Source organism: Clupea harengus, chromosome 2 (genome assembly GCF_900700415.2).
Source record: "Clupea harengus chromosome 2, Ch_v2.0.2, whole genome shotgun sequence".
Lineage (NCBI taxonomy): Eukaryota > Metazoa > Chordata > Actinopteri > Clupeiformes > Clupeidae > Clupea > Clupea harengus.
In genome coordinates this window covers 26,641,727-26,654,436 of record NC_045153.1, presented here as the reverse complement: position 1 = coordinate 26,654,436, position 12,710 = coordinate 26,641,727, and the positions used below count along the sequence as shown (strand labels likewise).

The window sequence follows — 12,710 nt, the reverse complement described above, 5'->3', positions numbered from 1 at the left end:
CATCAGTTTTAGCGGCGAGCTTCTTACGTGTCAGCCCTATCATGTCTTCGGTTACAGTGCTCTTTAGTAGGGAAAGGTCCACCCGTCGGACACCTGCCGGGGAAGTAGAGTGTGAAAGCAAGATCTTGAGCCGAGCTCCTCAGGGTCCAATTAACCTGAGCAGACGGGGTGTCTCTCTCCCGCTACCTCCGCTCACAGAATATTTAATCAATACGTTGGCATGAGAGACTGACAGCGTACGGTGCTGCTACTGCAGCGGTGGAGGAGGAGGACGACAACGCTGTGTTCATTGACCCGTTGGCCCTCTATAGCTTATTATGGTGACACGCAATAATTAAACAAATGTGGTCCTTGTGAGAGGCAGTCTGTTTAGCACAGCAAGCATGCTGTATGTAAGTGGTGTTTAAATCTGCAACCCAGTGTGGCAGCTACCTCAGACTCAGCACAGATGCTGTCTCCTCTCTATTGATTTGGCATTCCCAACCCATTACGCACATAATCATAATGGTAATGAGATGCAGAGAGATGGATCCTGTACATGCGGCCATAAGGGATGGGTCTTCTTTCCTTCTTCTCCTCGTTATCATTTATTTTGGGATTTGATTTAGTTATGCACCTACATATTGCCGGTATATGATTGCATCTTCTTGCAAGTTGTTTGTAGGGGGGAAGATTTTATGTGGGGACATTAGAGTCAAATGTGATGGGAGTTGTGAAAAAATCGCCTGCAGTCATCTGTGAGTTCTGGTTGAAATGCTGATGTGAGTTTCTGTCTCACCACCATTCACACTGAGCTAAATTAAAGGCTTAGTGAGTTTCAACAATGTGTAGGCTGATGAAAGGAGAACAAGGCATGAGCGGGGTTTTCAGAAATTCCCATTCAAATGAGCAATGATTATGCACAAGTCACATGTCATAAGTCAAATGGCTTTGCTCCCTCACATAAAAGTGTTGCTGCAGGCTATGTGTTTTGTGGGCTGTCTGATTGCATAGTGTTCACAAGCTTAGAAAATGTTCAACTCACTACACTGATGCAGTGAGCATCTTCCTTATGATGGAAGCTGGAGGAATTAAAGGCGAGCATCTCCTCTTTTTCTCTCGTTACGCAGGTGAGGGGAATCTCGCGTTGTGGGTCTGTCCTGCTGAACCAGCGTCTTTCACGCCAGCGGGGAGGGAGAATGCTCTTCACGTGCCACGCCTGTGCCTGGAGCTGCTGAGGGAGGAACCTACCACTGGAAAACCATGTCCTACCACCACCACCACCACCCACGGGGTCAGCAGCCCCGCACCATGAGCGCTGAGGAGAGAAGTGCCACCCCCATCCACAAGACCTCCACGCCCACGCATAAGAGCGCCTCTTCCTCCTCCTCCTCGCAGAGAGACAGCCGGCAGGTGAGTGGAACATGTGGCGGCCTGTGAGGGTAGAGCGAGAGTGGGGCGGCTTGGAGGGTTATAGTGGTAGTGGTGCTTCTGTGCTGTTTCACAGTGATTCTGTTCATATGGTGGGTTCCCTCGAGATGCACGGTTGACGGGAGCCGGCACGGCTGAAAATAGCAGCCAGCGCTGTGCCTCCCAGCAAAGGAGGTCACTCCTAGCACTGCAATCATGAGGGGTCTCCCCCCAAGGAGCAGGCCAAGGGAAAAGGCTTGACGCATTCTTGTTCCTCCAACGTCAGCAGCCAACCATTACGGTTCACATAGCTTTCTTTCTTATCACAACAGCATTACTTGGGTACCTTGGGACTGGTTTGTTTTGATGGTTTTACTGAGATGTTTCTGATGCCATTTTTAACCTTGAGCCGTTCTAAGATGTTTGTAAAGTAGACAGGGAAGGCTGTGGGCAACTCACACTGTTGAGCTGCAGGGCTAGGTAATGGCACTGACCTCCACGATGATTCCATTTAAAGGGTCCCAGTATGATTCAGTCGCTGATCAGTTGAGATTTCAAGTCAATTTGGAAATATTAATCATTATACCTGGGTTATATCGAGTATAACCTGGGTTTGTGTCCAATCTCAACCTTGACCCCAATCTAGATTTGTACTCCCCTACCAAACCCCACACGCCTCTCCCTGGTTAGCCTGAAGCATGCCATAGCACAGTATGGTCTATGGACACTAGTGGTTAGCCTGTGGCAAAGTATGGTCTATGGACACTAGTGGGTTAGCCTGTGGCAAAGTATGGTCTATGGACACTAGTGGGTTAGCCTGTGGCAAAGTATGGTCTATGGACGCTAGTGGTTAGCCTGTGGCATGCCATAGCACAGTATGGTCTATAGACGCTAGTGGTTTAGCTTTAGTTTAGACTCTTCCATGTAACCCAGAGAGATATGGCATTTGAGTGAGGCCTGTGAATACCCCCGCTTGGGGGATTACTGATAGGTTACATAGATGAAAATTGTTCAGTTGAGCCCAAAGTGTAATGTTATTGAAATTGTAATTTAATTTAAAAAGACAAGAAAATCTTCCATAATTTGCACACCAATCAAAAGAAACATACTTCAAGTTTTTCAGTATCACAAACAAAGATCAGAATAGTGTGTATTTTAATTGAGTGAATTGTGGAAGTGTACAGCAGATAATTACCCCAAACATAAACAAGTGATGTGGATGAGGGAAGGTCCGCAATGAATGATTTTGTAAATAACAGCATACACTCAACCTGAAACAGCATGGATTTAGAAGAAGAGTAATACTTAAATTGTTTTCAAGTTTTTGAGAATCAGTATCGGACTGGAAATTGATCGGAACATCAGTACTTTTTAATCCAACCTTCTTGGACTGGAAACTGTGACATCACGGCTTTTCCGATGAAGGCATATGAAAAATTAATGAGGGGATTGAAAGAACCTTAACTGCTCACCACAAACTGCAGTCTCCGCTGAGGTATGCTTCAAGAGGGGACTGTATTGCTGTAGCCATGGGAATATTTCTGTTCACGGAGCAGGAATGCCTAAAGGGCTTAATGCACTGGGGGTGGAAGTGGGGGCTGTCTGTTTTGATGAGAAGGATTTAACCCTTTTTTGGATCTGAGATCAGAGATTAGAGGCAGGTCAGGCATATGGTCTGTTTAATACAGATTAAACAGTTTCTCGTGAACTCTCTGCTACACAGTCCAGTGGGTGCGAAACACTGACTGCATGCTTGCAGACTCTACACATGATATCCTTGTCAACCACATACATCCTGTTGGTTCTAAGATGGCCTTTTTGGGGTGTGTAGGTGCATGCGGTGTTAATGTTTGGGCTGCTGTATAAGAGCTACATCCTCCCATGGGATCTCCTTGACTGGGGGAGAAGAGGCATGTCACACTGGACTGCTGATGGTGGGGGGAAGCCTCAACAGGCTCCAGCCCCCTCACAGATCAATACGTGTCGTTTTCCCTTGCAGTGATGTGGCCGTGCGCTGCAGGAGCCAGTCCCAGTGCAATTAAAGGCCATCCCTGCCTCCACGGCTCCTCATTAGAGACCATGAGGTCGCTGGAAAGGAATGCAAACGCCCCCATTCTCATTGCCATTAACTTTATGGCTGTTTACAGCCCTGAGGTATATGTTGAAGTAAAGAGGCAAACCCGTGTAACACATGGATGCTAAAGGGCGAAGCAGCATCTCTAGAGAGACCCAGTCCAGAATGACACACCATCATCATCATCATCATTAAAGAGTCCGCTGGAAAAGGCTATTTTTTTTGTTTGTGTGATGATGGCTGGACTAGAAGGCATTTGAGATGAAAGCCCAGTGACTCCACTAATTGGGCTTCCAGAGTTTTCGCTGTGAGACATTTCTGTTTTATCTCTGTCATGACCTCCCATCAAATAAAGAAACGACAGAGACAGAGACAGAGATATCACGATGATGAAAGCCGTGTCTCCCTCACCACCAGTTCTGTACAAATGTGGAAGGCATCACAATAAGCCGCTCGTGCGTCTGTGTGCTATTCTGATAGATGGTACTTCATAATAAATGGGTGTCCCACCTACTCTTGTCAAGTGAAATAAACTGTCCTTAATTCACTCATATTTACGGGATCTAATTTGTCATCCTCTGAGAAAGAGGTCATTCTTCACCTTCATTCACCTTGGTGCTTTCTGCTGTTTCTCCTGCTGCCCGGCACTTTTCTGCTCCAGAGATTTATCTCGAGGCAGAGCAGGGCTCCAGCAGAGTGGGCCACCACACTGGGGGCCCTCGGCCCCTATTCCATGCTCTGTCTCCCATGTGCTGATCTGTGTTGAGGCGAGATGGATGTTGCGCCGGAATCACTCCGAGAGCATCTTTCAGGCAGCAGCGGAAGGCTGAAATGTAGAAGAGAGACTGTCACCATAATTTGTGTGGGCAGGCCACATTGTGTGTGTGTTTGTGTCTGTTTTATGGAGGGCAGTTGGCGCTATTAGCTAACAATGGGTCTTATCTGCGATGCCAGAAGCCAAGAACAGTCCAGGGCTATTGACAGCAGGAAATAGAGCTTGGATGGCCTCGAGTGTGGCGAGGATAAGCTCTGGCTCTCTCCTCTTGGTCATGCTGTGTTCCGCCAGGCCAGTCTGTGCTGCAATGCTCTCATTCATATTTCATTTCACAACTATGCGCGCTCGCTTTAGATCGCCACGAGCAAGTGTCCTCGAGCAGTCACTCAGTGGCCACATCATGGGGATGCGAGGCACCTCACTTCAGGCCAGTAGGGCTGGCTTCATCATATTAAATCACAGCCCTGTATCGCCCCCATCTAGTCTGAGAAGCTTGGTATCCAGACAGTTCTGTGGGAGTGGATTTTTCATTTGTGCATTCGGTAGCCCCTGTGCCGTCTTGGTCCTGCTGTTGTTGCTCTCGTGCCGTTCGGTGTTTCTGCGGCCGGCTCGCCTAAACTGCTGATCCAGCCACTGCTGAGCCTCCTGGATCTTGTGCTCTATATGGGTATTTATGGGGGTGATTTCCTCTAAAGGGTCCTTGGGGAATGGTTGTCCTTTCCCCGGGTCTTGTGGGCCACACCTGTAATGTTGACGTATTGCCATATCAGCGGTCTAATGCACTGCACTGGGAGTGGGCCACGCTAGGGGAGACACAGAGGCTCCTGGGCTTCAGTTCAGGTGCCCTTGGTAAAACCGTTTGGACAAGCAAGCGGGGTCTTCAATTGGGCAAGTCTCTCCATCAGCGTGAGCAGAGAATGGAGAGTTGCTTGACGGGTTAACAAACACGTCACATTCTGGTCAGACATCTGCTGGTCCTTCGATCGATGTTGGAGCTCCTCAAGAATCGGCAGCTTCAAATGAATGACGATTTTGAAGACTTGTGAAATGAATAAGGAAATTGATGATGTAAGAACATCGAAATTGATTGCAGTTTAGTTACCTCATTTGAAGGTTCCATAGACAGCTCCTGATGCATGGGTCCCACATGGGATGCTCAAGCTGTCACGCAAAAAGAAACAATTCTTATCTTGTGGTGACTATGATTGTGATGACAGGATACGCCGGGAGATGAATAGTCGCAGAGGGAGCCATCGGTCATAGCGTGTATTGATTTATCTCTCTTACAGTCAGTGGACTGAATTACTCTCCATGACCCGCCCAGTAATGCTCTAGCAAGTTGCACAAATGCGCCTTGCTGTTGTTTTTATTGTCTGATGAGCATTATTTGAAAGCTGTACAGCCAGATATGCTGTGGAACCATTCCATTATCACGGGAGATATAAATCTTAGTGTATTCACTTGCCTTCATCGGTCATAAAAATACTGTCTCGCTAAGGTGCATTTTTATCTTGAAGGCAGTGCGGCATCACAATGAGTGGGTGATAGGGAAAAGATTTTTCAGGTTTGTGACGGGTCATAAAATGTCTGCTGATATTAAGACCTACTTACTGATCAATTGATTGCTATTCAATGTCTAAGTAGTATACCTAGTATATGGTAATATGGTATATTTTGGAATAGCCTCCACTGTCAGAGTGAAAAAAGAACTATCGGATAGGTGTATTTGTAACATACTTGTTTAAAACTGGGCTGACTAATAGCTCTGCAGCAGAGGTGTGAGAGACGTAGTGTGTGTTGGTGTGAGAGAGGTAGTGTGTGTTGGTGTGAGATACCTAGTGTGTGTTAGTGTGAGAGACCTAGTGTGTGTTGGTGTGAGAGTGGCTCCAGCTGTGTCTCTCAGGGTTGTGTAAGAGCACCGGGGAAAGAGCTGCATCAGTGGTCCTCTGCCGAGCTGCTTCCCGACTCTCACAGGCTCATCAGCATTCTGGGTCTCATTTGTCCACGCTCCAACCCTCTCTCTCTCCATCCTTCATCAGAGCATCTTACGGGGGAAGATTAGAAAAGAAACGGATGTCTAATTGATTAAAATATGAGGCGGAAAAGGACTTGGATGTGACTGACACTGGAGGACATTACCATGGAAATCCTATACCAAAACAGCAAGCTGATTTGTTATTGTTGTGTATTGTGTCAGTTTCCTCCAGTGCTTTTGGCTTGCATAACACCATCCTTTGGGCGAGTACTTCACTGAACTGAAATCTAACTCCACCCCCGAACCCCTCAACCATTCACGTGAGACCTGCCCTGCCTACATGCATGCTCATTGGTCCACCAGCGCAGGAGCTTGAGGGAGTTCTAGGAGCAGTGCAGCTCTCCACAGAGTGCCAAGCAGGAGTAGGAGTCAGCTGCTCTGACCAGTTACTGGCTTCACTTTGGCTTTATGCCTCACTGTTGGAAAAAGGTGGAAGTTGTTGTCAACCATGAACTCTCTGAACCTGCAAATCCCCCCCCAACCCCACCTCATCATAAACTGCAGAAGAGACAGAAATTGTGCAGATAACTGTGAAACTAATGAACTGAAATTGCAGATTGTTGCAGTTGCAGTAGAGCCAGATTTAGCTTTCTTCAGATTTCTCTGTCACTGAATTCTCTGATTTCTCTTTAAGCTATAATGCAGGCAATAAACTCCTACACTCAGACAAGTCATTTTTAATAAGGCTGTCATTGTCTTCCCTCATTTTAGGAAGCCGATAGCTGGGAAATTATAGAAGGACTGAAAATAGGGCAAACAAACGTCCTGCGCCCTGACAGGCATGAAGGCTTCATGCTGAAGAAGAGAAAATGGCCGCTAAAAGGCTGGCACAAGGTAAGCTCTCTTTAGACAAACATTTTGACTGGGTGCTAATGCTAATTAATTCTTATCTCCATAAAAAAAGTGATTGTGTTTACCAGAGAGTGCTCTTATCTTTCTCTCTCTCTCTCTCTCTCTCTCTCTCTCTCTCTCTCTCTTCTCTTTTGCAGCGCTTTTTTGTTCTGGACAATGGCATGCTGAAGTACTCCAAGTCCCCCATCGATGTAAGTAATAGCTCTCACAGAGAGGGCCAGGGGCACAGGCAGTCGCTTGTCATTAACCATCACGCTGGCAGGCGCGCGGGCGCCATGACTCAGCACAAATGTACCGAGGGTCAGAGCACTCATTGTCTTTTGGCTCGGCACGGCTGAGGAAAAAACACAGGGAATCTGCAAACGCCTCACAAACGCATCCTCATCTGCAGTAATAATGCAGTGTGACATTGTTTGTGCACCCCAGTGCTGGTCCGTAGACAGATAGCCATTAACACAGCATGAAAATGTAGATTCCTCAGATGTAGACTGGGTGTATGGATGGCTGGAGGTTTCACTGATGTTTGCTGAGCCGGAAGAACAGTTGATTTAAGCCACACCGATGATCATTAATACTTTGAAAGGCCATTGTGTTTGCTTACCTTTAAAAATGGGTCTGAGTAGCACCTAGATACACAGTGTCCCTGTTGCATGTAAATAATTGGCCGTTTCTGAGGCTATTTTGTGCAACACAAGAATATTGCTCACCTCCAGCTCGATCAATGGCTCGGCCTAATTGTGAACATCAAGGCTTTTCTTACTACACTGCAGTCATTCACAGTCTACTGTTAACATGGCTCTCCTGTAGATTCAGAAAGGCAAACTGCACGGCAGTATTGACGTGGGGCTGTCAGTGATGTCCATTAAGAAGAGAGCCCGCCGCATCGACCTGGACACAGAGGAGCACATCTACCATGTGAAGGTAAGGGGAGGGAGAGACACACACACACACACACACACGCACACGCAAAAATACACATACACACACAGCTGATGGGCCAGAAGAACATTTCACAAACCTGCACAAACTTTATAACAGGTTAAAAAGATAGGCATTAGTGCATGCATGCATAAACACACACAAACACACTCACACTCACATTCACACACATACAGGAACATATGAAATGACCAGAATGGCCCTTCTGCCCTTTCTGCAGGTGAAGTCTCAGGATGTGTTTGATGCCTGGGTGGTCAAGCTGCGTCACCACCGGCTCTATCGGCAGAATGAGATTGTGCGCTCGCCACGGGACGCCACCATCCGCACCTTCCCTCCCCCCAGCGCCAACCTGGAGTCCCCCCAAGCTGCCCCGGCCCCCGTCCACGAAGTTAAGGTGGGCCGCACTCTACGCGCATTCAGCTGCATCCAAACCTGTGTTCCTTTTCATTTGATGCAGAGTCTAACCAAAGAAAATCTCTGAACAGTCAGGGGTCTGTGCTAATGTGGGCCTTCACATGCCTGTAACACAAACAAGGAAGTCCGATCAGATCAGTCAGATCTCTCTTGTGTAACTGGAAGCAAATGCAGATGTGTGTGTTCCCAGCTGTCAGCCCTGAGTGCCGTAGACAGGCTGTGAGTGAAGGAGCGGAGTGTGGAGAACGGCATGGCAAAGTGTGCTGCTGTCAGATGAGTCCATGTGGCGCTAATGCACGCAGGCAGACAGTGGCAATCCTCATGGGAGCGCCCACACTCCGGCAGACCGCTAATGAGTTCATTATGACTCATCAAAAGCCACATTAGAGAAACACAGGCTGCACGGTGGCTCAGTGGTTAGCACTGTCGCCTCACAGCAAGAAGGCCCTGTGTTCGAATCCCGGTCGTTCCAGGTCCATTCTGTGTGGAGTTTGCATGTTCTCCCCGTGCCTGCGTGGGTTTACTCCGGGTACTCCGGTTTCCCCCACCATCATAAAGACATGCACTGCATCGTATGGATATGAATGAATGTTGGTGGTGGTCGGAGGGGCCGTAGGCGCTGATTGGCAGCCACGCTTCTGTCAGTCTGCCCCAGGGCAGCTGTGGTTACTGATGTAGCTTACCACCACCGGTATGACTGTGTATGTATGGATGACTACTGGACTCTGGACTCTGTAAAGTGACTTCGGGTATTTAGAGAAGCGCTATATAAGATTTAATTGATTGATTGATTGTGTCGCCTGGCCTCGCTTCTCGGGCCTCTCTCAGGACTGATGGCAAATTAAGCATTTCACCCTCCGTGAGTGTGTGTGTGTGTGTCTGAAGTGGGTAGGTATGTTTGTGTGTGTGTGTGTGTGTGTGGGTGTGTGTGTGAGAGACAGTGTGATTGCATGCTGCTCTGTAATTGCATTCACACACCACAAACGAATAGGTTGCATGCAGTTCAGGCTGAAATATATTGAGATTGCTGATGGAGAGTGAGGTGGATACTGAATGAGAGACACTCCTGTCCACTCTCCCTTTCACTTCCTATTTTTCCGTGTCTCCCTGTCTGTGTTTTTTGTTCCTGTATTGTCTTTCTGTCCTGTCTGTCCCCCTCATTGTGTCCACCCCCATCCCCTGACTCTGTCTTCTCTGTCTCTGTCTCTCTCTTCTCTCTACCCCTCCCCTCCCCCCTCCAGCAGCCAAAGCCCAGCACCCTGCCCTGGCAGCCCCCCGTGTCCAGCAGCAGTCTCCCACCCACCTACAGCAACGGCCAGAGCAAGGTGGCCGCCTGGCTGCAGGAGTCCGAGGAGATGGACAAGTGTGCGGAGGGTGAGAGAAGCAAAGAGTGTGTGTGTGTGTGTGTGTGTGTGTGTGAGACAGAGATAGAGATTAGCTGCCCTGTGTTCAGCGCCTTGCATGCAGTCCTGTATGGTACTCTGCTATTCTAAAGCAGCTTAGGGGTGATGGCCCCACCAAGGGTTGAGGGCACGCCCACGGACATGAGGGAATTAGGGCTCCACGCCATGGCCCTGATGCCCACATGCGGATGAAGCCGCTCCTAATGATCCATCAGCAGAGAGCGCAGGGCTGGGCTAGGCGGGGTGTCAGCCTGGTCAACATGTTGTCCAAGAGGCCAGCTCTTAAAGCAGGGCGGTGGAAATCCACAACTGGCTTAGTGCACTGGTGGAGCAAATTCCTGATTGTAGTCTTGCATAATAAAAAGGACATGAATGATTCATGTGGATTTTCTTATGTAGACTGAAAGACATTTGTTTGTGTTTCTGGGTGTGTGTTTATTTACGTGTGTGGGGGTGTCTGTACTGCTGTGTTGGTTGCAGAGCTCGCGCACTGCCAGTCGAGCCTCATCGAGCTCAGCAAGCTGCTGCAGAGTCTGGAGATCCTGCAGAGGACCCAGTCTGCCCCCAACTTCACAGACATGCAGGTGAGCCGCCCCCTGCCTGCGGACAAGGGGCCTCTCTCTCTCTCTCTCTCTCTCTCTCTCTCTCTCTATATCTCTCTCTCTCCCTCTCTCTCTCCTCAGTGTAATAGTGTGCGGATAGGTCTCTGGTAGGCCTCACTGCTAGAGGTTAAGACCCCCATAATGGACAGACACTCTTCCCTGAGGCCCCAGCCACTCAGATGATGGAGACAGAAAGGGGGAGGGGGGGGGGGAGCAGGGGCAAGCATACTCAGGCCCTTGTGGTTGGACTGCATGAGGCCCCATTTAAAATTCAGCCTCCACCTACACTGCTTTTAGCTGCGGTGTTAGCTGGGAAGAGAAGCTAAAGCAGCCATCTATCACTGCTCTTGTGTTCCCGGCAGCCTCTTTTGAATCACAGCTGTGTGATTTGCAAAGTGCACTCGATCACGGCCACATGAATTTACCACGTGAATTCATAAAGTTTATGCTCTCCCACTGCCGTTGCTATAAACACATGCTTTCCCACCATGAGAATAATTAATAATTATTTTTTTGTTCGTTCCATTTTCATTATTGATTGCATTTCTTTACTGTCATAATTGCTGCTTTATTAATGATGATGCAAGCTCTGTCTGTCGTATTAACCCCCCTTTTCATCTATTCTTATCCATGTTTGTAATATAGACCAATTGTGTAGATTTATCAAAGAAAGACAAGCGAGTGAGCAGAAGATGGAGAACAAAAAGTGTCAGCAAAGATGCAAAAATGCAACTGCAGGTACATATTCTCTTCTCCTTTTTTCCCCCCGTTGGCTGAGAACTGTCTCAGAACCCAGAGCTTTCTATTCAGTTATTGAGTGTCTGGCTTGAGAGCTTTTGGACGGACTTGTGTTTTCCCATTTACTTAACTTAGTCACATTATCCCTTTTGGTTTCACTGAAGCTGTTTTTCACAGTAAGCCATGACCTTCATGAGAGTAGAACAGCACGCAGCTAAAATCGGCCATTAGGAAGGAAGCTGTTACTCAACGAAGGGGGTTTGGTCTGTAACTACTGCTGACCAATTTCTCCCTGAGGTCACAGTCTTAAACCACAGCATGTAACCTCGGTCAGCATCCAGACACAACATGTGATAGGAACTTCCATTCTCCCTTTTAAACACTGAGGGGAAAAGGGCACACATTCCCATTCGTAGCCTCTTTAAACCGCTCCTCTGGTTTCTCCCTCAGAGGACAGTTTAAATGCCCGCTTTCCTGCCCATGTCTCCCCCTGCTTGGTTCTGCTGAGCTGCTGCTATCAGTGAGTAGCATACACGTCCCAGTGGCAGGCCGCCGGGTCAGCTGGACGTATGAGTCATCGGCCTTAAGGGAGTTATTCAGCCCTAGCACATCAAACTTCAGCCAAGAGAAAAACTTAATTGGTGTTTCAGAACTCATGAAAGTGTTTTGTAATTACAAGGTCAGGACGTGGTCATGTGTACTTTTTTCAGTTATGTGAGTGTGCGTGAATGTATAAATCCATGTTCTGAAGCACATGCCCTTTTGGCAAGGTCTATGAATTATACCTGTTTTTTTTTTGTTTTTTTAGTTCTGTTCGAATTTCAGTAGAGTTTGTATTTTTTAGTAGTTTTGACTAAATTAATCTCTGCTGTCTGGCTCTCATACTCACCCACAGGTGCATTCATTATCCCAATCAAGAATGGCAAAAGTAAGCAACGTTTGCTCTCAGGCCCCTTCAGCTCTCCAGCGCTCAACATTCACTCTGTGTCTCTGCTGCTCTGCTGCTCTGCTCTCAATCTGACCTCCTCCTCTGTCCAAATCCAAACTCCTCAAAGCCTGATCAGTCTTCTGTCTCCTCCATTGATCACTGTTGCCATGCTGCCATGCTTTGGGAAAAAAGATCCCCTCAAGCGAAGCAATGAAAAGAAAATGAACCGTGACCTGTGTGCAGACATTAGCCGAGGATGCGTCAGGTTGAGTCGCTCGGCGCTCTGACACCGGTGGCAGTGAGCACGGGGCCTCTTTTGAAGCCTCGGTCTGCTCACCGCGCCGAGCGACATCCAAGCACCTCAAAGTGAATGTCAGCCTCATTGTGCCCGGGCTCAGGGGGAGCGCTGAGGCGGCGCCCCGGCCTTCACACACGCACATGCTCTCATGACAACATGGCTGCGTGGTGGAATGGTTCCGTTCCGTTGCGCACCCGTGTGGCTGGCTGCCCTTCTCTCAGCTCTGTGTGTTTATTATAAATGTGCGGGAGCGTTTGGAAATC

At 48.2% G+C, this 12,710-nt stretch overlaps 1 protein-coding gene across 6 annotated transcripts in view; it reads left to right on the top strand.

Annotated features, from left to right (window-relative positions):
• osbpl6 (oxysterol binding protein-like 6) overlaps window positions 1-12,710 on the top strand; it is a 34,392-nt gene that overhangs the window by 8,651 nt on the left and 13,031 nt on the right. For 3 of the 6 annotated variants that reach the window (XM_031559109.2, XM_031559127.2, XM_031559119.2), the window contains 9 exons: window positions 1,110-1,392; window positions 6,985-7,107; window positions 7,263-7,316; window positions 7,933-8,046; window positions 8,285-8,458; window positions 9,720-9,852; window positions 10,362-10,465; window positions 11,129-11,221; window positions 12,117-12,149. In XM_031559109.2, coding sequence (XP_031414969.1) covers window positions 1,243-1,392; window positions 6,985-7,107; window positions 7,263-7,316; window positions 7,933-8,046; window positions 8,285-8,458; window positions 9,720-9,852; window positions 10,362-10,465; window positions 11,129-11,221; window positions 12,117-12,149 — 978 coding nt within the window. In that variant the 5' untranslated portion in view covers window positions 1,110-1,242. The remainder of the gene's footprint in view (window positions 1-1,109; window positions 1,393-6,984; window positions 7,108-7,262; window positions 7,317-7,932; window positions 8,047-8,284; window positions 8,459-9,719; window positions 9,853-10,361; window positions 10,466-11,128; window positions 11,222-12,116; window positions 12,150-12,710) is intronic. The other 3 variants (XM_031559132.2, XM_031559154.2, XM_031559150.2) reach the window with 3 other exon arrangements.